The sequence below is a fragment of the Pteronotus mesoamericanus genome, unplaced genomic scaffold (assembly GCF_021234165.1).
Source record: "Pteronotus mesoamericanus isolate MK-2021 breed Mesoamerican mustached bat unplaced genomic scaffold, CSHL_Meso_final contig_726, whole genome shotgun sequence".
Lineage (NCBI taxonomy): Eukaryota > Metazoa > Chordata > Mammalia > Chiroptera > Mormoopidae > Pteronotus > Pteronotus mesoamericanus.
In genome coordinates, this window is record NW_026555243.1 from 556,162 (window position 1) to 581,455 (window position 25,294).

Genomic DNA, 25,294 nt, shown 5'->3' on the forward strand with positions numbered 1-25,294 from the left:
CTGCACGCTGCCCCACGGCAGTTTGGGCGCTTGTGGTAGTCCGCGCTCTGGGAACCACAACAGGGAACAAAAAGGCCAAGTCTTGCCCTGCGCCAGGTGGGGCACAGTCTAGTGAGAGAAGAGCTACAATTTAAAATCACAGCATCTCCATTAGTGATCATTGATGTCCAGGAAATAGAGCAGGGGCTGGGAAAATGGGCGTTGAGGTGTCCCCAAATTGGGAGGAATGGGAATCATGACCATCCAGAAGGAATTTGGGGATGAATTTGGGGATGGGTAGTAGGATGAAGGGAAGCCAGAGGGCATGTCTTTTCTGTTGTTTAGTTTTTATTTCACAATCATAAACTTAAATCTGGCTAAACGTGGAAGGGGTAAGGAAAATACGGAACCCAATGAACTGGGCGAGAGCACGAAGATTATAGGACATTCCAAGCAGATGGGGGTGAAGGGGTGCTCTGCTGAGCCTCAGAAGGGATGGTTAGGTGGTTAAGATAAGGCAAAAGTCAAATGTGTGAGAGTTGTCCACAGTCAGCAATGGTGACCTTCTTGCTGGTCTTGCCGTTCCTGGACCCACAGCGCTCCATGGCTGCCACAACACCCATGCCGTCCTTCACCTGGCCGAAGACCACATGCTTGCCGTCCAGCCACTCAGCCTTGGCTGTGCAAATGAAAAACTGGGAACCGTTTGTGTTGGGTCCAGCATTTGCCATGGACAAGATGCCAGGACCCGTGTGCTTCAGGATGAAATTCTCATCATCAAATTTCTCCCCATAGATGGACTTGCCGCCTGTGCCGTTGTGGCGCGTGAAGTCACCACCCTGGCACATAAATCCCGGAATAATTCTGTGAAAGCAGGAACCTTTATAACCAAATCCTTTCTCCCCCGTGCTCAGAGCACGAAAGTTTTCTGCTGTCTTTGGAACTTTGTCTGCGAACAGCTCGAAGGAGATGCGCCCCAAGGGCTTACCCTGGACAGCGATGTCAAAGAACACGGTGGGGTTGATCATGGCTGGGCCTGGGAAGTTCTGGGCCGGCGGCATCTGCAAGGCCAAGATGGCTTATCTTGAAACTGCAAACATGATGTTTTAGAATTTGCAGGGGGCCTAACCTTTCAGGTGTCCTGGACCCAGTAGGGACATATCTGTTGCTTATTGTCTTGACTGTGGGCTCCACGAGGGCACCACTTGGTCCCTACTGTGTGCCCAGCATACTCAACAGTGTCTCCTGGCATACAGCAGGTGCTCCATAAAGGTTTGCTGGAGATGTAATGAATGCCCCTTCGTCAGAGGAGGGAAGAGGCCCAGGCAGTTTCCAGAGTCTGCTAAGACACAGTTCTCAGGGCCCTCAGAATTGTAGGGGCCCACAAAAAATTTGCATCTCTTTTAAAATCAGAAAAAAATGAATACAGTCCAGCCTGGATTATATTCACCTTTATAGCAATGCAGTTGTAAAATGTAGTATTTATTTGTTTATTTATTCTAATGGAGCAAGGGGCCTACCAACTTATAAATGCCTTCTGAGCTTCTGTGTCTGCCTGGAGAATTGAGGAGCCTCTTCTCAAAATACCATTTGTAGATTCATAAAACAAAATACAGGACATTACAAGGATATTATGTTGAGTTGCATTTATTAAAATATTTTTTAAAACAGTAATCAGTCATTGGATAAAGTGTGGTATGTCAATTCAATGGGCCATGTATTGTTCAGCCTTAAAAAGGAAGTTCTGCCCTGGCCAGGTGGCTCAGTTGGTTGGAGCATCGTCCTGTACACCAGAAGGTCACAGGTTCAATTCCCAGTTAGGGCACATGCCTTGGTTACAGGTTCGATCCCCATTTGGGGTACATGGTGTAGGCTGGGGCATCCAGTGTTTCTTTCTCTCTCTCCATACCTCTGTCTCTAAAATCACTAAACGTATCCCTGAGCAAGGAAAAGGAAGTTCTGACACCCACTACCACATGGATGAAACCTGAAGCCAAGACACTCAGTGACATAAGCCAGACATAGAAGAACAAATACTGTGTGATTCCATTCATATGAAGTCCCTGGAGGAGTCAGGTTCAGAGAGGCAGAAAGACGATGTGACCCAGGAGGAGAATGGGGAGTTCTTGCTTCTTGGGGACAGAGTCTGAGTTTGGGGAGAGGGAAAAGGTCTGGAGTCGGATGGTCGGGGTGGCTGCACGGCAGTGTGAACATGCTTAGTGCCACTGAGCTGCGCACTTGGAAATGGTTAAGATGCTAAGTTTTATGTTACATATATTTTACCACAATTTTTTAAAACTTAAAAAAAAAAACCTTGTAAGACAATCACTTTATATATACTTTTGGAATAAAGCTATTCGGAAGCAAACACTTAGGGATACACCTTTATCACTGTATTAACTAAAAAGATCAAATAGCTGCAGTGATTTCGTGGTGGTGATGAGTGTCAGCCGTGTGTTGAGCCATCTGCAGCAATGCAGTCCAATATGAAAATACCTGCGGTAAAGTCACAAGTCCTGCTATTGCCTTTGTTAATAATTTAAGGAAGTGATAAATATCTGAGTCAGTGAAAAGAAAGATGTGCATTTTTTTCCCACAGCAGTTCATGGACACCCTGAACTCTGTCATCAATTCCTACAAGATGTCCATGGATCTCAGGGCAAAGTTCACCTGAAGGTTCATGGGGGTGGGGTAGCAAATGGAAGTTGTATGGAAGTAACCCCCCAGTGGGCCCTTACTTAATGCCTGCCTCTGGCTCTGGTGAGGGAGAAATTTTAATGAGTACCTACTGTGTGCTAGGCATGAGCAGGCTTCAGGGATACATCAGGAAAAAAGAAGTAGTCCCCACCTTTGGGGGCTCTGAACCTGGAGGGGGAGAGTGCATTAAACCCACCTCCCCATGCCTCTCTCCCTGCTACCCATAGTCTCCAACTTTTGGTGCCTGTTCCTAATACATCTGACCCATGACTTAACCTTTCCAGGAGGTTTGAGCGTGCCCATTTTGTAGGTGAGAAAACCGAAGCTCAGAGAAAGTAACAGCTGGAGCGTGACATCTTCCAGGGGAAGCTCTGGGCTCCGGAAGGATAAGTCTGACCACCTGCAGACAGGTTGCACACCTCCCTGCTTCAGTGAAAGAAAGACTACATTCGAGTTGAGGTCCACGTTCCTATCCAATTCCTCTTCCTCCTGCGGCAGGGAGGGGGCCCTCCACTTGGGTGCCCATTCCTTCAGTTTTGCACATGTATACACATACCCATGAATATGATATTTAGTATTCTTCAGTCTGATTTGGCTTTTTAATTCATATCTGCCAGAAGTCAGCAAACATTTTTTCAATAAAGGACCAGATAGTAATTACTGTCGGCATTACTGGCCTGGTCATCTATGTTACAACTATGTGACGCTGCTGTCGTAGCGGTCACAGATAATATGTCAAAAAATGAGCATGGCTGTGTGCAAATAAAACTTTATTTACAAAATCAGGTGGTGGACTGGACACTGGCCATAGTTTGCTGACTCTTGTCATAGATGGCATCAATATTTAGCTTTATTCCATTGACATCTCTAACATTCTTCTAATCAAATACATGTAGCCTAATCTTGTTGTTGTTTTTTTAAGTGTGTTACGGTCTCATTAAGCATGGCTGTATTGCCATTGTCGAGTCCCCTGCCATTGGACATGCTGGTTGCTTCCACTATTCCCCCACAACAGGCATTGCCGCCTTACGAGGTGGTAGTTGTGAATGCAGTGCCCAGGTGCGGGGAAATCTGCGTGCTCTGCCCCTTGCTAGCTGTGAGCGGGGCTAAGGGCCAGTCCTCTGACTGTTGCCTCAGTCTCCCTCCCTTGGAACATGGGGTGATAACAGCACCTGTCAGCAGGGTTTCTGGAGGGTAGCTGCTGAAAAGGGGAACTTCTGGGACTTCTCCTCTGACAACGTGGAAAAGATACATTCTCACTCTTACTAAATACTACTGCTTCTTCTCCAAATCGACGCTCCCTGTTTGCACTCCCACTGGAAGTGAATAAAAGGGTGCATTTCCTCCATCACCACCGCATGTTACTTTCATTTTAATTTGCGTTGAAGTGTAATTTACAGGCCCTAAAGTATATAAATCTTAAATGAACATCTCAGTGGATGTTTGCATACACACACACACACACACACACACACACACACACACACTCCCTGTAGCCAACACCCAGATCAAGCTGTAGGTCATTTCAGCCTCGAGAACTTCCCATTGGCCCCTTCTCCATCATTACCCTCTGGGCAGCCACTGGGTTGGTTTCTCTCATCATAGTTTAGTTACGCTTGTCTTGAAACTTCATTGAAATGGGATCAGAGTATGGATTCTTTTTGTCTGGCTTCTTTCACTCAACATCATGCACATGAGTTTCATCCATGTGGTCCTAAGTATCAAATATTGGTAATCTATCCTTGTTCCTTGCTGCACAATATTTCACAGAGTGAATCTACCTCAATTTGCTTATCTGTTCTCTTCTGGATGCCCACTTGGGTGGCGTTTCAGTTGGGGGCTGTTGTGACTAACGCTGCTGTGAACATTTAGGGGTAAGCCTTTGTGTGGATGTCTGCGCCAAGCTCAAGTACAAACACAGGAATGGGGCTGCTAGAATATAGGAGAGGTGTCCCAGGTTGCTTTTTAAATAATACTTTGTAAATCCTTCCCCATTAGACCTGGAGCCCTCAGGAGAAAGCTATATTGCCCTGCCCTTGCTAATGAGAAAGCATGGAAGGGTTTTAGCTCTCTAGGGGACCCAGAGGGTGTGAGCCGAAGTCCCTCTCTCACTTTCATGCCTCAGCTGGGGGCAGACATTGTGCTGGTTCATCCCATCACTCCAGCATCAAGCCTTGAATATCCTGCGCCCCAACCTTGTCATTGCAAGCCACTGCTGGAGACGTGCCACGCTGTTGGTTTTGGCATCGTAAGTGTGGCATGATGATGTTTACAGCTACTATGGCAAAATGCATTGCAGCTTTTAACTACCAGGAGGAATATTGAAGTCTAAGCAATAAGACATAGCAGGACACAGAATCCCAAGCAGAGGCTTGCAAACTTTTCCTGCGAAGGATGGGATAGTAAAAATTTTAGGCTTTGTGGGCCATGGACTTTGAAAAAGAGATCCTCCCTCTTGCCATCCCACCCTTTAAGACAGAGGGGATTTCCCCAAGGCCACCATCAGTATTTTTTTTTACAAAGAAAAGTCTGCTCATCCATCAGAATAAGAATGAACACAAAAGAGCAGTTTCATTACATCACAACTGACTCAACAAAATAACTTTGTAAAGTATGTTGAAAGCCACTAAGTTCATGGAAACTTGCTACATGGCAATAACTAACTAATACATCCGGTTTACCAGGGGGGAGAGAACGATGAGTCGCGGGGGGAGCCAGTCAGCCCCGCTCCGCTCCTCCAGCAGGTCCGGGCGCACGCAGGAAGACAAGGGCCCCGGCTTGCTCGCCAGGCCCTTGTGCGCACCAGTGCCAGCCTGCCCAGCTCGTAGACCTAGCTCTACCACTCATGCACCAGGAGACTTTGAGCAAATTATGTGTTTTCTATCTGCCTCAGTTCCCCTACTTATAAAATGGGAAGATTAGTAGCAGCTACCTCAGAGGGTTGAGATGAGGATGAGGCTGACATCCACCAAGTGCTCAGAAAAGTACCCGACTCACAGCCATGCTCAATGCTGTAGCTTAGCGACATTAGTACAAAAAGAGACTTGCTTCCTGACAGATTGCCAGCCCTGTCTGAGGAACTTTAGTGACTAATTTAAGCAAAAGGCAGGAAAATGAGTGTTTGGGAGGAAACCAACTAACTCACTGACTGGTTCTCACCCAGGAGTGAGTCTGCCCTAAGGCGATACTGGGCAACGTCTGAGGACAGCTGAGGTTGTCATCATGGCAGGTCATTCTCCTGGCATCGAGTGAATGGGGGCCATGGATGATGCCCAACACTCCACAGTGCCCAGGACAACCCCTGACGGAAGATGATCTGGCCCCAAACGTGCACTGTGTCACAGGGGACAGACCCTGAGATATCACAAGTGCCAGGCTCTTAAACACACAATCCCATGCAGCCTTTGTGCCGGAACTATACCAAAGCTGGGTCTCAGGCGATGACATTGAGGGACAGGGAAACAATGGCCCCCACCTAGGGTCCCACACCAAGTACAGGGCAGCTGGCCAGTAGACCCATGTCCCATCGCTGAGCTGGGCCCAGCGATGCCCAGCCAGCACCCAGGAGAGCACAGGACACCTGGCCCTCAGGAATGCACAGCAAATTGAACGAGCACAGATTAGCGGCACTGAGGACATGGCTGAGAGGCAGCAACCCTGTTCCCCGGCCGTGCGCTTCCATTTTGTCACCTCTAAAGTGGGGAGACCTAACCTGCAAGGTTGAGGAGGTTAAAGGGGTATGTGCACGAAGTGAGGGGAACAGCCTCGGGCCAGAGTCACCAAGGAAAGGATTTGGCTTCAGTGTTACAAGGGCAGCACAGCAGTGGGAACATGGCCCGTGACATGAGTGGACAAGCTTTCTGTTCAGTGGCAACTTGAATTCCTTGTACCTGGTGTGAGTCCCCTGCAGCTGCTGCAAACATTGACCACAACCTTACAGGCTGAAAAAACACAACGTATCATCTTACAGCTCTGGAGGTCAGAAGTCTGAAACGAGTCTTCCTGGGCAAAAATCAAGGTGTTGGTGGGGCTGGTTCTTTCTGGGACCTTCAGGGAAAAATCTGTTTCCTGCCTTTTCCAGCTAATAAAGGTGCCTGCACCCTTGGCTTGTGGCCTCGTCCATTTTCAAGGAGAACAGCAGAGCATCTTCTCATCTCCGCTTCTGTCCTCACATCTCCTCCATCTCTGACCCTCCAGCCTCCCTCAGCCCTAAGAACCCTTGTGGTGACATTTAGGGCCCACTTGGGTAATCCAGAATCATCTCTCATCTCCAGATTCTTAACTGAATCCCGTCTGCAAAGTCCCCTTTGTCAAGCATGGAAGGTCCTAGGGATCGGGATGTGGATGTTTCAAAGGGGTAGGCCTGCCACACTGTTCCCCACATACCTAAGAAGTTCCACTGCAAAAAAAGAAACAGCAAGCTTCTAATTCCTGCTACATACCTACCTGTGACCTGACCTGACCCAGGGGACAAAATTCCGGCATGCCAGGGTGGGATGAAAGGCCCTCGCACCCTGCTCTTTTCTGTAACATCCAGGGCCAAATTCGATGACTCAAGGCCAAGCAAGTATGGTGAGCACATTGCTGACAACCAACATGGGTGCTAAACTTCAAGTTCAGGAGCAGGACCTGTCCTGCCCACGTGAGCAAAGCAAAGATGGGGCCAAGGTGGCCACACAGAGACCCGCGGAATTGCTCAGCTGCCGGGAAAACACACACACACACACATGCTTGTATTTAGCTGCAGGTAAAATTTATTAAGGCAACGCTGAAGCTCCAGGCACCTGTGAGTTCCCAGGCAGGTCTCAGCCCCTTTCTACTCTAGGACGCGCCTGGGAAGCTCCACCCCCCACCCTGTCATGGGAGGCCCACTTCCCAGGCCAGAGGTCGGAGTCCAGTACCTAAAGACTGCTGGTTGGGGCCCTTGATGTAGAAAAGGAAGTGGGATAGGGGAACTATGTCCTTAGTTTTTAAGGAGGAAAACAAAATTTTGGAACCTTTTTCTAAAACAGTTGTTTCAAAACATTCTAGAAAAAAATTTCCAGAAATATCACATTAATGACTGATGAAATAAGGCTCCGAACATGCTTCCTCCAGGCTCCAAGAGGGGGTGGGACGGGTCTGTTTGGAGGACCCCAACTTCCCAAGGTAGTAGCTAAGATGAGCTGGAGGGCAGGGGGTCCAGGGCTCCGTGCCGGCCCCTAGAGGGGGGACTGAGCCACAGAGCCCCCTTCCTGTCTATCCTGCTTCTTTTCTTCTTGGACTTTCTCAGTGACTCCGGGGGCAAAGGGTCCCACCACCCATGTGATGGGTGTGTTCTGGGCCACATACTCGACCATGTGGTCAAGGGCCTCCCGGGCCTTGGCAACGCGCTCTCGGCTCTGTGTCAGGACACTGCCGGACAGGTCCTGGAAGGAATGAATGCCAGAGAAGGTGGCTTGGAGGTCCTCCACCTGGCGCCGAGCCTGCTGCACCTGGTCTTTCACGTGCGTAGGCAGCCCCTGGATGCTGGACCCCAGCGAGGTGCAGGTGGCCTGCAGCTGCTGGGCAATGTCCCGGAACATGGTGAGCATTTGGGACTCGACCTGCTGAGAAGGCAGAGTGGGGTGCAGGGCAATCAGGACCATTGCTCTGGGGGAAAATGGATCCAAAGGCAGGGAAAAGAAAACAGTAGTTCTACCGCCTTCGGGAAAACCATTCCACAGGAGAGGCTGCCTAGCACTGTGGTTCGGAATACTGGCTCTTACAGTTCTGAACCGTGAGATATACACTGGTCAAATTGAAAAACAGGCATAGGCACTTCTCCAGAGAAGACACACAGATGGCCAAAAGCATGTGAAAAGGTGTTCAACTTCATTAGCCATCAGGGAGACGCAGCTCAGACCCACAATGAAACACTTTACATTCACTGGGGTGGCTAATAGAATCACAAAGATAATAACAAGAGTCAGCAAGGATGGGGGGGGGGCAGCTGGAGCCCTTAGACTGGCCAGTGGTGCAGTCACTGTAGAAAACAGACTGGTGGTTCCCCGAAATATTAAACCATTGAGTCACCATGTAACCCAGCAGTTCGTCTACACAAAAACCCACACCCAAGTATTCCTAGGGGCACCCTTCACAGCAGTCCAAAGCGGAAACAACCTGGATGCCTACCAACTGGTGAATGGATCAACACAATGCGGTCTCTCATTGGAGTATCACTCAGCCGTGAAAAGGAGAGAAGCTCTGACACACACTACAACGTGGATGAGCCTTGAACACCTGGTGCTCAGTGAGAGAAGCCAGACAGAAAAAGCCAGAGTGTGTGACTCCACTTATGTGAAATGTCCGGAATGGGCAAGTCCACAGACAGATGGGACAGTATGTGCCTGGGGTCAGGGAAGGAGAATGGGGAGTGACTGACTGTTCATGGGTACAGGGTTTCTTTTGGGGGTGATTAGAAGGTTCTAAATGGATTGTGGTGAGAGCCACACACTCTGTGAGTACAGATGGTCCCCAACTTAGGATGGTTCAAATTAACATTCTTTAACTTTAAGGTGGTGCAAAAGCGATAGGCATGCTTTGAATCTTATACTGGGCTGGCAATGTATGGTCGGATACTCTCCCATGGCGCTGGACGGCTGCACAAGAGGATTTTGTCCAACCACAGGGCGTGTTCACAGTGGGCCTGGCTAAGCTGTGATGTTCAGGAGGTTAGGTGTATCAAATGAATTTTCGACTTAGGCTATTTTCAACTTACGATGAGTTTATTGGGACATAACCAATTGTAAGTCAAGGAGCATCTGTGTACTAAAAGCCACTGAATCATACTTTAAATGAGTGGACTGTACAAGATGTGAATTATATCTCAATAATTAAAACTTTTTTTAAAAAGTACAAGACATTTTTGTATCTCAAAATTGTGTTTTCTTTAAGTCAAAAAAAAAAAATATCTGGAAGAACTTTCTAGGCAGACATTGTAAGCAGTTTAGATTGGGTCCTTGAAAACCTCTGCAGGCAAGCAGGGGGTCAGGGTGGGCCTGGCCGAGCACTGGCGGCAGAGGGCTCTGGAGTTGGCCCTGCCAGTGAGGTACTGAGGAGAGTCACAATCTGTACCTTCCGGCTGTTGCATTCAGCAATGGGGGGAAAGGAGATGGTTTTCTGCAGTTTGGTTCTCAATGCTGAGCAGCCGTGCGTTTATAGAGAGATTCACGGTGTCTTTATAAATATCACTTTTGTAGCAATATGTGCTTTAGTTATGAACTCATTTGATCTGACATATATCTAACTTACATATCAGAAAATCCACCCTTTTAAGTATGCCACTCAGTGGTTTTTAGTATATTCATGAGGTTGTGCACCACATCTAATTCCAGAACATTCCATCACATCCAAATGGAATTCTCTCCCCTAGCCCTTGGCAACCACCAATTCACTTTCTGTCTCTGTGGATTTGCCTGTTCTGGACATAAATGGACATAAATTTGCCTGTTCATGTAAATGAAACCATACAGTATGTGGTATGTATGGCTGAGTATAATATACTTGCAGTTTATTCATGTCACATCAAGTGTCAGCACCTCACTCCTTTTTTTGTCTGAGTAACATTCCATTGTATAGACGGGTCACATTTTGTTCATCCACCTACCCATCAACAGATATCTGTGCTGTTCCCACTTTCTGGCTATTGCGGACAATGCTGCTGTGAACATTCGTGTACAAGTTCAGCTAATTTCATCTTAACAACCCTGCAGAGGGTCCTATATTCCGTTCACAGATGGAGGAACTGAGGTTGAGAGAGGTTAAGATGAGAAACTGTAGTGTTAGTACAGACCTAAGACTCGGGGTGGGGGGCGGGGAGTATCGTTCAGAAAGAGGTGTGAGAATTGTGTAAGGCATTGATTGATTCAATGAAAGCTGAGGCGAGGGAAGGAACAGGCGGCCAACAATCCGAGCAGGGTGCAAGAGGCCAATGCTCGGGACAGGCTGGAGGAGCGAGAGAAAGCTAGCAGTTACTTGGAGCCAGACGAGTCAATATGAAGGATTTGATGGGACACTACGATGGGGGAGGGAAGGTTACAAGAGTTTCAAGACATAGCTTAGCAGGTTGAGACGCATCACTACCAAGCGTCCCAGGTTCAGAAGCAGCGCCCATACCCAAGAGCAGAAAACTAGGCCGGGGAGTCCTGAAAGCAGCTACAGGGAGGCGAGGCTGGAGGAAGCATTCCGGCAGGTTAGGCCTTTGGGCAGAGGTACGGAAAGGGAAGTCGGGGCCCCAAGCCCCTCCACCCCCACAATGCATACCTCTTGCTTCGCCAGGTCCCCCTCCACGCCCTGGTGCTGCTGCTTCTGGTTCCAGCTGAGCCACATCTGGTATAGTTTCTCCTGACCCTCCACCAGCTTCTGATCAACTCCCTGCTTGACAGTTTCCATCTGGAGCAAGAGAAAGGGCGGTGAAAGAGCTGCCTCTAGTGTCTGCCCAAGGCCAGCAGAGCCCCTGTGTATCCCAAGCGACGGGGAATTGCAGAGGGAGCCCTGGGACTCCACCTTTTATCTGAGATAAGGGGAGGGAAGGTGGGAGGGACACTGTTTTCACAGTTTCCATAGCTACAAAAGCAGCCACAAATGTTCTGCAGTTCCTCCTGTTTTTGCCCGTTTCTCCCCACTTGCACCTGGACCTGGCCACATGACTGGCTTTGGCCACCAGAACACCAGAAGCAGAGGCTTCAAAAGTGCTCACGATGGAACACTATTCAGCCTTGAAAAGGAAGGAAATGCTGACAACTTCTACAATGGGGATGAACCTGGAGGACATTACGCTCAACGAAATAAGCCAGACACAGAGGACAGATACTGTGCGATTCCATTTCGGAAAAGGTCCCTAGAGGCGTCAGGTTGAGAGAGACAGAAGGTATATGATGGGTGTCGGGGACTGGGGTAGGCGGATGGGGAGTGTTGAACGGGGACAGTTTCAGTTCGGGAAGATGAGAAAGTTCTGGAGAGGGACGGTGGGGATGGTTGCACAACAGTGTGAACGTGCTTAATGCCACTGGGCTGTACTTACAAACGGTTAGGATGGTAAATTATGTTCTGTGGTTTACCACAACTAAAAGTATTTGAAAAGAGAGGAGATACACTTAGCAGAGGTAATAACAGCAATTTAGCTCTTTAGGGAATACAAACATAAAACCCCTGGGTGGGGGCATTTGCCTGTAGAGAGGCAGGGGGAACTTTATGGGGTGGTAGTGATAAGTCCATTTATATTTATAAAACTCCTCAAGTGGTACACTTTAAAAAGGGTGATTTCTATTGTACATAAATTACACCACTACGAAACTGACTTTAAAAACAAAAAAAAGTGCTCATGTGTTCTCACTGCACGTGGATCCCTCAGACCGCGTGCAGAGGAAGAGCGGGTCGTGCTGAAGGAGGAGCCCACAACGAGGGGCCCCGCTTCCAGCCCACCTGTCAGGGGCTGAGCTATGTCCCATCCAAATGCGTATGTTGAAGCCCTAACCCCCGGGATCTCAAAATGTGACTGTATCTGTAGTTTGGGTTATTAAAGAGGTGATCAAGATGAAATGAGCTCATGAGGGTGGGCCTTACTCCAGCGTAACTGGTGTCCCTATAAGAAGAGATTAGGACGCAGACACTCACAGAGGGATGACCGTGTGAGGCCACAGGAAGAGAATGGCCATCTACAGCCAAAAAGACAGACCTCAAGAAAAACCGATCCTGCCAACACCTTGATCTTGGACTTCCAGCCTCCAGAACTGAGCCAATAAATGTCTGCTGTTTAAGCTGCCTTGAAAAGGAACTCTGTTATGGGACTTGGTTATGGAGGCCCCTGCCAACTCATCCAGGACCACAGCCCCATGAACCAGCAGCCCAGGCGGATGCGCAGACTGGTGAGGTATAAGCACTAGGTTTGGGGAGGGCTCCTGAAAGCGAACGCTGCCGTGCCATGCCTCCGCGCCGGGGGTTTTATTTTTGGCAGGGCCTCACCAGGCTGAGCGCCTGCGCCAGCTGCAGCAGGGCCTCCTGGGCCCTCTGCCTGGTGTGCTGCAGCTTTCCCAGAGAGTGTTGGTAGGCCCGCTGGCGCAGCCGCTCCGACAGGGAGCCCAGACGCACGAAGTAGCTCTGCTCCTGCCGCTGCTGCTGCACTGAGGCCGTGTCGGAGCCCTCCACAGGCGTGGCGAGGTGGGCTGCAGGGGGAGGCAAGAGAAGCATCATGAAGGTGGGGATGCATACAGAGCACGCAGCTCAGGCTCCCCTGGCACACACCAGCAGATGGCCCTTTGTTTTGCACAGACTATTCAAGTTTATGTGGGTCTGATGCTTGCAAGCTTTGAGGCCTTGGAGTGAAGGATTTCCCAGCCTTTGTTTCCCCCACCTGCAGAATGGGTACGTCGAGAACCAAACTTCCCAGGATTGAGAGGTCTTAAACTAGCATGAGGGTCTGCCAACTATAGCCTACAGGACACATCGAAGTGGCCTCCGGTTTTGTGCAACTGGTGGATACAACAACTACGCATGCTCATTATATATTGTCTTTGGCTACTTTCAAACTACAACAGTGGAGTACATGGCCTCTTGCCCAACAGAAACTAAAATACTTATTGTCTGGTCCTTAATAGAAAAAAGTCAGCTGATCCTGTATTAGTGCATGAAACATATTTTTTTAATTTAAATTTTTAATTGATTTTTTTAGAGAAGCATTGATTTGTTGTTCCACTTATTTATCCATTCATTGCTTGCTTCTTGTATGTGTCCTGACTGGGGACTGGGGACTAAACCCACAACCCTGGCACAGAGGGCCTGCGCTGTAACCAGCTGGGCTACCCAGCCAGGGCGTGCCTGAAACATATTAATAGTAATAGGGGCTAATATTTCATAATGTTCTAGGTGCTTCATAGGCATTCTTGTTAAACACTAACAACTCTGTGAGGAAGGCACTGTTCTCCCATTTTTATAGTTGAGAAAACTGGGCCTCAGAGAGGTCAGCTGACTTGTCCAAAGTCACACAGCTTGAAAGTAGCAAATCAGGACTTGAAACCTGGCCATCTGACTCCATGTTCTCAACCATGATACCTGAAAGGAGAATTTTGAGCCATAGGAGAAGCACCTTAATAAGTCAGTGCTACCTAGTTCAGAAAGTGCTCATGAAGTCATGAGACATAGGATGGAAAACTGCCTATCCTGATCATTTTACCCTGCTCCTTTTAAACTTCAGCATAATGATTAAAAGTTGGCCCTTTGTAAGTAAACTGATAGAGGTTTGAATCCAGACTTACTAACTTACTTGCTTTGTACCACCCTATGGCAGGTGGCTGCAATCTATGGCTTGAACCAAATGCCACCTACTCTTATAGTTTTATTGGTACACAGTCACAGCCATTCATTTACCAGTTGTCCATGCTTTCGTGCTACAACATCAGAGCTGAATACTTGCAACAGAGACTATGAGGCCCAAAAGCCAAAAAATATTTACTATCTGGCCTGTTAAGAAAATGTTTGCCACCCCGTGGTCTCTGCAGAAGTGATTTTGCCAGTGAGCCTCGGTTCCTCCTTCTGTACCACCACCCAAGTCAGAGCTGCCTCAAGTGTGAAATTTGGATGACCCTGTACTCCAAAAAGGCACACAAATGAATGTTTAGCTATTTTTATTAATTATAGCAGACGATATAGCTTTTATTTATTAGAAAGAAAGTTGCCTTTCTAAAAGAAGATGATCAAATAAAGAGTACAGGGAATACAAACATACGATGAAAGTAAGGTGAGAGATGCGCTCTGGTCAGCCAGGAACAGCAGAGCTGTTCTGGTCATAAAGTGAGATCACGTGAGCCACGTATTGGTGCACCTCCTCTGGGTCAGGCACCGTTTCAGGAGTGAATGTCTTAGAGGAAAATAAAGCAATGAAATCCCACACTGACCTGTTGCACAACCATGGTAAGCCTTCACTCAGGGGAATTCAGCTATTTGAATAAACATGAAATTCTGGAAGAAGCACACTCCAATCCAAGGATTGGCAAACGTTTTTTGTTCAGGACTAAGGCAGTCAGTATTTTGGGGGTTTTTTACTTATTGATTTTAGAGGCGGGGGGAGAAGGGCAGAGAGAGAAAGAAACGCTGGTTTATTGTCCCACTTATTTATGCACTCACTGGTTGAATGAATGTGCCCTGTCTGGGGATCCAACTCACCACCTTGGTGTATCAGGTCGGCGCTCTTAACTAACTGAGCTATCTGGCCAGGGCCAATATTTTTGGTTTTGTAGGCTGTACTATGCCTCAATTACTCAGCTCTACCATTACCAATGTGAAGCAGCCATAGACAAAAATGTAAACAAATGGATGTGGCTGTGTACCAATAAAACTTTATTTACAAAAGCAGGTGGCAGGCCAGATGGGGCCTCATGGTCGGCTAGGGAAGAGATGTCCTCGAAGAATGATTCCATGCTGATATTTAAAAAACTGTACAAAAAGACATGGGACACTTTGAGAAAGCAAAAATAAAAGCATTTGGAGAAAAATGGATTCCTCCCTATTCTCCCACCAAAAGTGGATTTGCAAAGACTAACCAAAACTAGCAACACTTTGAAGCCACCCTGCTGATGTCTACTTCTCCACGGCTCTCCACAAGCCCTTGAGCTCTGCCCTTGGAAGTGAAAACAGCTTTGTAATTTAGGCCAAGGATATCTGGCAGAGTCCTGGCATGTCTGAGCAAGCTGGTAAGGCCCTGTGGAGGGGTGGGGCCCTTGGCAAAGGGGAGAGCCCTCAAGTCGGGGGTGGAGGGCTGCTCTCCTAGCCCAAGCCCCCGACTAACATGCCTAGTTCTAACAGGGCACTGCAGCAGTTCCTCTTACCCTCACCTACAGACCACCTAGTACCCTAAGCACCAGTGTGCACAGGGATTTCATCCTCAGTGGATAGATGCCGAAAATCAAAGCTGCTCAGATGCATCTGTTCTCTGCTGTGGCTTTCAGGCTCAAGGCCTCCCTGCAACAGACCCTGCTTTGTCTTCCTGCCTTCAGGGGCCACATCCCACAACTGAGTTTTGCAGAGGCGGAGCACCTGCTATGGGCCAGCAGGCACTGAACTTGGGATTCAGCAGGGAAGACATCAGCCAGGTCCCATCCTTCAAGAGATTCAGAGCTGGGTTTTGGAAACTCAAAGAACAAGCGACGTGCTATACTCAAGCCACATGCTGCAGCACTGCCTGGAACACTGGGATGCTCCAGAAAGCAGTGGACTTCCCCTTTCCACTGAGAATTCTTAGGGAGGATCATGGGGACTCACAGCCAACTCAAGAGGAATTCCAAGCGGCTGAAAACAATGGGACAAATGAAGTGTCAATAAAATAAACACTTCGGGTTGGAATACGTTGTGTTAATCCACATGTTCAACTGTATGATGAAAAAACTGCTATGGACCCATGGAGGGCGCCGGTGAACCAGCCCATGGTGCCAAAATAAATACGCCATTTTCCCTGCTTTTCTTCAATAAACTGTACCTCGGGGTAATCAAAATGGCAGAGAACTTTCTCCAGGGAAGTGTTCCAGCTACAGAAAAAGAAGTGACACTTTTAAGAACAACATGTGGCAATCCCAGACAGAAAAAGAGATGGAGCTAAAGATTAGCTGTTCGCCCATCAGGGAGCCGCCTGATTCCATTTATATAAGTTCCAGAACAGGCAAAGCAGCGAGTCTCATCTGAGGACAACTCTGCCCCTCAGGGGACACTGGACAATGTCTGGGGACATTTGTGGTTGTCATAACTCAGGGGCTCCTGGCATCGACTAGGTAGGGACCAGAAATGCTGCTCAGCCCCCCACAGTGCCCAGGATGGCTCCACAGAGAGTGACGCTGCAGTTGGGAAATCCTGTCTAGCCTGTCTTTAACTCTTTTCTGTTCTCCCAAATGCCTGGCTCCTCATTCAAACAAATGAGCCCTGGCCTGTGGGCCAGGGCCAGGCTGCATCCTGGATGGAGCATGGTGTCTACTTAGGTGCAGCCCCCACGGGCCCCGCTGCCATGGGCATCGCAGGCCGACACCAGCACACTGAAAGTCCTGGCATGTGCACAAGGGAGGGCTGTCTTTGACCGCGGTGTCAAGACCCACCGCAAGAGCCACAGGAGTAAGAGGACAAGTATAGACCACAACTAGGACCAGCTCCTTTGTCTCCAGTGGTTTCATCTCCAGTTTGTCTATTTGTCTTCATTTCTGCCCCAGCCTGGTTCAGTCTTCATTTGTACTGGCCTGGACGGGCAGCTTCCTCTGTCCTGCTCCCATAGCGCTCACCCTTGCCTTCCAGTCTGTCCTCCCTGAAGCAGCCACCAGAGGGCGCCTGTGAGTACCTGAGTCAGGCCGGGTCCCTTCTCTGCCCTCAGGCCCCCCTCAGCCTTCCCCAGAGTGGGTCGCTAGTCCTCCTCTTGGCCCACACCGCCCTGTACGACCTGCCCCTGTCTCCTCCCTTTGCCCTCACTTTCTTTCTCGTTCACTCTTTCTCTTTCTCGTTCGCTCGCTCGCTCTCTCTCTCTCTTCCCCCTCGTTTATTATGTTCCAGCCACAGGGGCCTCCTAGCTGTTCCTCCAACACACCAAGCAAGGTCCTGCCTCCGGGCCTTTGCATGCGCCATTCCCTCTCCCTGGACCATTCTGTCCCTAGACAGCAGATGGATAACTCCCTTCCACCTCCAGCTCTGTGCTCAAAGGCCACCTTCCCATGGGACCTCTAAGAATGCAAACTTCCTCGTCTGCATTGTGTCCTGAAACCCTCTCCACCCCTTCCTGGCACGCTCTTCTTTTCTCTCAAGTACTGGTCATTGGTTCTGCCATCCATTCTACAAAGCGGAGGCTTCCGTCTTGCTCACTGATTGTGTCCCTGTGCCTAGAGGGGGGCCTGGTGCTCAGAGGGCGCTTAAATCCCTGAACATGGCCCAGACTCTCCTCTGTTGTTCCCCCCACCACCACCCCACCCCCAGCACTCATTTATTCAGTTAAACGTTCATTCAAATGGACAGATGCCAGGTGGCTGAGAGGAGCTCAGGCCCAGGCTGGGAGATCCAGGGAGGGGTCCCAGGTCCATGGGTCACACTTACCTAGCTCGGAGTCTGTCATAGGTAGGTGGTTGTCCACCCACTCCTCTGACTTGCCCAACACTGTGTCCACTCCGCTCAGTACCATCTGGCCCACGCGGGACCCCATGACTGAGTGGACGCTGCTGGTCACCACGGACTTGGTCATGTCCATTCCACTCTGCACAGCTCCACGGGTCACATCCACTGCCTCTGTCACTCGGGTGGCCACTGTGTCCTTGGCGCTGGACACCGTGTTGGACACAGTTTCTCGGGCCCCTGACACCCGGGACGACACGAGTTCCTTGGTGTCCGCCAGGACCTACAGGGCAGGCTGGCATCAGCACCTCTGCACTCCCTCCACCCCTGGGGAGCCCCACCCATACCCTAGCCTCCGGGGAGGCCCACGGGCCGACATGACTCCAGGATCGCAGTTAAGACCACTGACTCTGGAGTCTGTCAGCCTGGCTAGGATCCCTGGCTTGACCCTTCTCAGCTGTATGGCCTCAGGCCAGTCACTCCCCCTGTCTGTGCCCCAGTCCCCCCAGAGCCACTCTGTCTAACACAGTAGCCATTAGCTGTATGTGGCTATTTAAATTTAAAATAATTAAAACTAAATAAAATGCAATTGAAAGCAGGGTCTCAAAGAGATATTCGTATATCCATGTTCATAGCAGCACTATTCACAATAGTCAAAAAGTAAAAGCAACCCAAAGCAATCCATTGACAGACAAATGGATAAACAAAACGTGGCCCATCTAGACAATGGGATATTATTCTGCCTTACAAAGGAAGAACATTCTGGCATGCTACCACATGGATGAAGCCTGAAGACATTATGCTCAGCGAAACAGATCCATAGACAGAAAGTAGACGGTGGATGCTGGGCACTGGGGGAGGGAGGTGGGAAGTTAGTGTTTAATGGGGACAGTTTCAGTTTGGGGAGATGAGAAAGTGCTGGAGACGGATGGGGCCGATGATTGCACGATAATGTCAATGTGCTTAATGCCATTGAACTGTACACTCGGAAGCAGTTAGATGGTAAATTTGATGTTATAAAAAACACTAATGTAACTTGGGCACAAATGTTCATGGCAGTATTATTCATAATGGCCAAGACGTGGAAGCAACCTAAAATGTCCAACAACAGGTGACTGAATAGACAAAATGTGGTCCATCCATGAAAAGGAGTGAAGCTCTGACACTCACTGCAAGGCGGATGGGCCTTGAAAACACATTGCTCAGTGAGAGGAGCCAGACCCCAAAGGCCACGTTTACATCAAATGTCCAAAACAGGCAAATCCAAAGAGACAGGAATAAATTAGTGCTTGCCGGAGGTCGGGGTGTTTGATGGGAAGAAAAATAACAGCTAAGGTGTTTGAAGTTTCTTTTGGGGGTGCTGAAGTGTTCTAAAATGGATGGCAAAGATTACAAAGTAGCTATCTAAATTTTCAATAATTAAAATTAGTAGTTGAGTTCCTCAGTCACACTGGACACATTCTAAAGATTCAGCAGCCTCATGTGGCTGATGGTTCCCACATTGGACAGTGAAGACAAAGAACATGTACCTCAGAGAAAGTTCTACTGGGTCGTCCTGAGCTAGAATCTTTCAGAGGGAAGGGAAGGCCTCTGAAGAGATTCAGAGACCTGAAAACCTGGTCCACCAAGAAGGAACTGCATGTGCAAAGGTCCTGGGTTAGGACTGAGCTGGCTGTGTTCTTTGTCTTTGCTTCCCGCACCGCCCCAGAATGAGTTCCATAAGGGCAACCACTGAGCCTGGTATATACAAGCACTGATGTTACTGAACACTGAGTAGGAAGGCCAATGTGATTGGAGAGGAGCAAGAGACGTGGGTCATGAGGGCAGGGAGGTGGTGGGGCCATGTGGGTGTTGGGAGGGCTTTGGATATTTCTCCGGGCAAGGTGGGAGACACAAGGGGGTTTTGAGCAGATCGGGCTGGCACTGAGAACATTCGTCCAACTGCCCAGTGGGGAATAGACCTGGGGTGTCGGGGGCATTTGGAAGAGTGGTCGGGCAGTAAGCTGTCCCATTTATCTATTCTGGTTAAGGTGGACCACAGACGCAATACCCAGGTGGGTCCCTGTTCCTATGGGGCTCCTGATGGCGAAGGTCCATTACCTTCTCTGAGTGCTGCTGTAGGATGGGCAGGTTCTCCTCCAGCTTATCGAGCCCCCTGTGGGCGTATTCACTGGCTGATGTGACTACAGGAGGTGGAACAAGACAGAAATACATCAGTTACTGCACATGAGCATCCCTCGGAGTCCCAGGAAGGTCAGCTACTGGTTTGGGGTTAGCACAGCCAAGGGTGGGGCAGGCCTCCTCCCCCAAACAGCCAGGAAGGGATGTTCCATGTTCTTTGGGCCATCACTCACTCTGGGGCTCCAGCTTGGACAGGATGGGCTGGGCCCCACTGACGGCAGCAGCCGTGAGGGTCTTCACGCCTTTCTCTGCTGCATCGCAGACCGTCTTGATGTGGGGGTAGCTCTCCTTGGTGGAGGTGTAGGCCGCTGATACCATGCCGCAGGTGGAGCTGATGAGGGGCATGTTGGCCACTCGGCCCACCACGCTGGGCTGCAGGGAGAAGCTGCTAAGGCAGGCTGGGCCAGGGTTGGGACGGGGGGTGCTGGAGGTCTGGGCCCGAAACTCTGGTGCCAGTACTTTCGCTCTCACTTGTGGCCAGGGAAATGGGCCAGCTCACCCCTGCTTTGGGCCCACACGATTGCACAACCCGGGAACTTCAGGGTTCCGCTGTGTGCTTCCTTTGTCTTAAGCTCTGCAGTTCATTTGTTTGGACGTGTCTTTGACACCTGCTGTGTGCCAGGGAGTGACAAGAGACAAGAGCCCTACTCTCACAGAGCTTACGATCGAAAGCTGGGGTCTGAAGACAATGACCCACCAACTGATGTTTTTATTCTTGTTTTTTTCTTCCTAACAGCTTTATTGAGATCCAGTTCACACATCATAAGTTTTTCCATTTTTACAGTGTAGAATTCAGTGGTCTTAGTATATTCACAAGGTTGTGCAATCATTGCCATTAACTGTAGACCTTTTCCATCACCCCAAATTGTGCCCACTAACTGTCACACGTCCTCCCCGCCCAAAGCCCCGGCAATTACTAATCTGCTTCCTGTCTCTATGAATTTGTCTATTCTGGACATTTTTTATAAAAGAAATCATATACTCTGCGGTCTTTTGTGTCTGTTTTCACTGAGTAATGTTTTCAAGGTTCATCCATGTAGTAATGTATGTGAATGCATCATTTTTTAAAAATCGTAGTAAAATATAGCCCTGGCCAGGTGGCTCAGTTGGTTGGAGCATCAACCCATATCCCAAAAGGTTGCAGGTCTGATCCCTGGTCTGGGCACATACGGGAGGCAACTGATTGATGTTTCTCACATCAATATTTCTCTCTCTCTAATATTAATAAAACATATCCTTGGGTAAGGATTAAAATACATACATACATAAATAATTCAATAAATTATAGTAAAATACAAATAACATAAAATCTACCATTTTAACTATTTCTAAGTGTACAGTTGAGGAGCATTAAGTACACTCACACTGGTATACAACCATCATCACCATCTATTTCCAGAATTTTCTCACCTCCCCACACTGAACCTCTGTCCCCATTAAACACTAACTCCCACCCCCTCCCCCAGCCCTGGGCTCCCACCACCCACTTCCTGTCTCTGTGGATCTGACTCCTCTAGGGACCTCCTGTGAGTGGAATCACACAGTACTTGTCCTTTTTTGTCTGGCTTATTTCACCGACCATGTTGCAGTATGTGTCAGTATCTTATTCCTTTATAAGGCTAAATAGTATTCCATTGCTGCCTGGTTTTGTAAGTAAAATTTTATTGGTATACGGCTACCCCAGAAAGGGTAAACCAACAGACAGAAGGCAGAGCAGTGGTCGTCAGGGGCCGGGGGCAGAAGGAAATGGGAGTGACTATTACTGGGGATGGGCTTTCCATCTGGGCTGATGAAAAAGTTCTGGATTTAGAGGGTGGGGATGGTTGTACATTGTGAATGTACTTAATGCCACTGCACTGGACCCTCTTTAAAATGGTTAAAATAGTGTATTTTTATGTTATGTGTATTATACCACAACTTTTTAAAAGGAATGAAGCACGGACACACATTACAGGGATGAACCTCGAAAACATCACACTTGGTGGAAGAAGAACCTCATAGAGACAGAAGCTGGCCGAAAGCGGGAGGGGTGGCTGCTGCGGGTTCAGGGTCTCTCCTTTCTCTGGAGCAAGAGGAAAAACGCTCTAACACTGCCTTGGTGGTGACTGCATCACTTGCTGGTTGACTAAAGCAGCTGGTTGAGTTGCACTCTTCATAAGGGTGAATTTCATGGTGTGTAGATGATACCGCAATAGTCTATTAAAAGGGGATTTTATTTAAACTGGGGAGAAGGGAATAGGGACTACCTTCTTGGAAGGGGGATCCTAAGAGAACCTCCAGAGGCCGAGAACGATAGCATGGTGGAAGAGTCATGCAGTTTCAGGGAGTACCCCTGTTCTTGCAAGAGCCTCTGAGATTCCCAGTTCTCCTGCCCCCATTTGTCAGTGGGACACTTGTTAGATGTTTATTGGCTGGCTGTCCCCAGCCCAGTCAGAAAGATATTTCTTAACCCCCATGTGCTGCCAGCAGCTCCCTGGCTCCCTGCCACGGTACCAAGATATGGGAAGCCTCACTCCATAGATTCCACACCTTCCTCACCTGCTGTACCGGTTCTTCAGCTGTCACCTGGGTGTTGGCAGGGGCTTCTGTCTCGTTGGTAGACATTTCTCAGAAGTATGCACTGTGGACAAATGGCCTAGTCAGGTACGGCCTGACTTGCCCCTCCCCCTGACAACCCCTACCCTAATTCTAAGAGCTCTGCCTCTCAACCATTATCATGCACCTGTGGGCCTGTCCAAGCGTAGAGGCTGATTCAGCAAGGCAGAGGGTCTACATTTCTAACAAGCTCCCTGTTGCTGCTGATGCAGCTGATCCAGGGCTATACCTTGAAGGGCAAAGTCAGGGTACAGCCTTAGGAGGGCTCACCTATACAATGCTCCAGAGACACTCATGGAGAAAATCCTCTGTGGACAGCAATTTGCCAATAGCTATCAAGTTTCAAGATGTATCTTCCCTTTGACCTAGAAACCTCACTGTGGGGACAGTCCCACACTTGTACTGCCAAGTGGGCGGGGTGGGGAGGTGTGCCTGTGTTGGCCACAAGACCCTGGTAACAACCTGTTTGCCCAGCAGAAGGAGACTAAAGAAAATACCAGGTTAGTACAGCAGCCTGGCAAAACAATGAGAATTTACATGAAATTGACATGGACCAAAATACTGTAAAGAGACAAAAGCATGAATGGGGCGAAAGTGTTTACTTGCATTTATACAGAATCTTTAAATGTTTTTTAAAATCAATTTTTAGAGAGAAACATCAGTTTGTTGTTCCACTTGTTCATGCATTCATTGGTTGATTCTTACATGTGCCCTGACCGTGGATCAAACCTACAACTCTGGCATACCAGAACGACACTCTAACTGACTGAGCTACCTTGCCAGGGTGTACAGAATCTTCAAAGAGACACAGGAAACTGTTAAAAGTGGCCACCTTTCAGGGAGGAAGATCAGGTAACTGGGGCAAGCTTCTGACTTTTGAGCCAGGTAGATAATATTACCTGTTTAAAAAAAAAATTAAGCTTAAAAAAAAAAACAAAGGAAAAATAAAAAGAGTTAGAGAAACCATGCCTGGCCCCACTGCAGACCAATCAAGTCAGACTCCGGGGTGAGAAGGGCGAGGAAGGCTCCCCTGGTGGGTCTAATGCACACATTTGCAGGTGAGACAGGAGCCATAGGTATGCTTCATTTTCCTGGCAGGTGAGATGAGATGAATTGGGTAAAAGATCCTCACACTAGATGCCAAGAGTTTCGGTTCTGCCCATGCTGTGCTGTATGCTGGACAAGGCACATCCTCTCCCCTAGCCTCGGCTCTCTGACCTGTAAGACAGGGCTAATAGCAGTGCCTGCCTTAAAGGCTGGTCCCACAGGCAATTCTGGAGTGAGCCTGCCTAGAACCCCCAACCTCGATTCTGAGAGTTTCCTTCTAGAGAAAGGGAGTCCAGATGTGTTTCAGCATTCCCAGAGCGCAACCTGCCGTTTTCAGAGCACCAGTTCTGGAGTCTAAATCAGGTTCTAATCCCAGCTTTGCATCTTGCTAGAAGCCTGGCTTGCTACACCTATACCTGTCAGCTTAGATAATCACTCCTAGCTCAAAGGGCCTGCAGATTGGAGGAGACACTGCACATGTGATGCTTAGCCAGGCACATAGTAGTTGCTCAATAAACAGATCGATGTCACACCACTCTGGCTGCCGTGGACAAAGGGTGAAGCCAGCCGGAAATGAGATTCCTGCTTGTTACAGAGGTCCCAACTTGTTACAGAAGCTCCTCCGCCAACTGGGAAGTGCGGTGAAAAGACACACCTGTCCCTGTCAGTCACCGCCTATGTCCCCCTCACCTTCTTCTGCGCCTGAGCTCACCTGGGCATCTTAGAGGTCCTCCCCTGAACCAGTTTAATCTCGGGTGACCACTGAAGCCTTTGGGGTCCGCAACCTGCCTGCAGCTGCCAGGGTAAGAGCTGACTGGAGATGGATGGACTGGCGCAGCCCGTCCAGTGGCAGCCACGATATGCTAAAACCCAACTTGCAACGTCTCCAGAGCCCGGCCCCTCATCTCAGTGCTGACGTAGTTCCCAAGGATTCAGATAAGGGGTGGCCTTTGCTCTCCCCAACCCTACCCGCCTGTCGCGGCCTAGGGCAATCCGCTGGCCACACCCACCCAGAGGAAGGGGGCGGGGTTCGGTTCGCCACCGTCCTCTGGGAGTCAGAAGCTGGGACAAGGGAGGGCGTCAGGCGGCAAACCTTTTGCAGGGAAGGGGGCTGTGCTAGGCAGAAGGACACTCCATGGTGAGTGTTGAGGGGAGGTCTGAAAGCCCAGGGAGAGCGGAAGTCCGGTGCAGAACGGGCTGCGGCTGGCCTCCAAACAGCGTTTGTAAGTAAAGCAAACACACTAGAAATTTGGCGAGGATGTTGTTTGGGACGGGGGGTTTCTCCCCACCTCTCGTAACTGCCATTTCTCGGGGACTCTTTCGCAACTTCCCCGCCAAAGTCCCAGGAATTAAGAGGAGAGAGTTTGAAAGTCTGAGCCTGTTCCAGAAGTTAGATTGGGGGTAGGGGAGGGGTGCTCAGCCCGCGCTAGAGACCCCTGCCCCAGGCCGCAGAGACCACCAGAGCCCCGGGGAAGGCCCTCCTCGCCTCTTCCAACCCTGGGGGCTCCCAAAACTCGTCAGGTCCCGTCCCCCACCTCCATCGAGCACCCCGCCTCTCACCGCGGTCAGCGGGACGTCCGGGGCGCGGCCACCACGACTTTGAGGTTATAGCTTCAAAACGGGCCCTGGGCAGGTCTAGGGCGGGCCTTTATACTGGGGGCCGAGCGCCTGGGAGTGACGGTCCGAAAGACCAATCCGGTCTGGG

At 49.3% G+C, this 25,294-nt stretch overlaps 2 protein-coding genes across 12 annotated transcripts; both read right to left on the reverse strand.

Moving 5' to 3' along the window:
- Positions 1–362: 362 nt before the first annotated feature.
- On the reverse strand, positions 363–1,016 carry LOC129078187 (peptidyl-prolyl cis-trans isomerase A-like). Its single transcript, XM_054582883.1, has one exon. The coding sequence runs from the start codon at positions 1,005–1,007 to the stop codon at positions 504–506; it is 504 nt and encodes a 167-aa protein (XP_054438858.1). The 5' UTR covers positions 1,008–1,016; the 3' UTR covers positions 363–503.
- A 6,391-nt stretch (positions 1,017–7,407) lies between these two features.
- PLIN3 (perilipin 3) lies at positions 7,408–25,220 on the reverse strand. 11 transcript variants are annotated; one of them, XM_054582864.1, is made up of 9 exons: positions 25,150–25,220; positions 23,375–23,441; positions 22,486–22,567; positions 20,121–20,319; positions 19,867–19,949; positions 17,752–18,049; positions 12,661–12,860; positions 10,960–11,088; positions 7,408–8,264 (listed from the first exon to the last, which is right to left on the reverse strand). In XM_054582864.1, exons 3-9 carry the CDS (start codon positions 22,549–22,551, stop codon positions 7,878–7,880), a joined length of 1,362 nt encoding a protein of 453 aa, XP_054438839.1. In that variant the 5' UTR covers positions 22,552–22,567; positions 23,375–23,441; positions 25,150–25,220; the 3' UTR covers positions 7,408–7,877. The 11 variants fall into 11 exon arrangements, with proteins under 11 accessions (XP_054438839.1, XP_054438837.1, XP_054438842.1 ...); XM_054582862.1 differs by having other exon boundaries at positions 23,318–23,441; XM_054582867.1 differs by lacking the exon at positions 23,375–23,441 and adding an exon at positions 23,675–23,760 and having other exon boundaries at positions 25,150–25,215.
- Between the last annotated feature and the right edge of the window lie 74 nt (positions 25,221–25,294).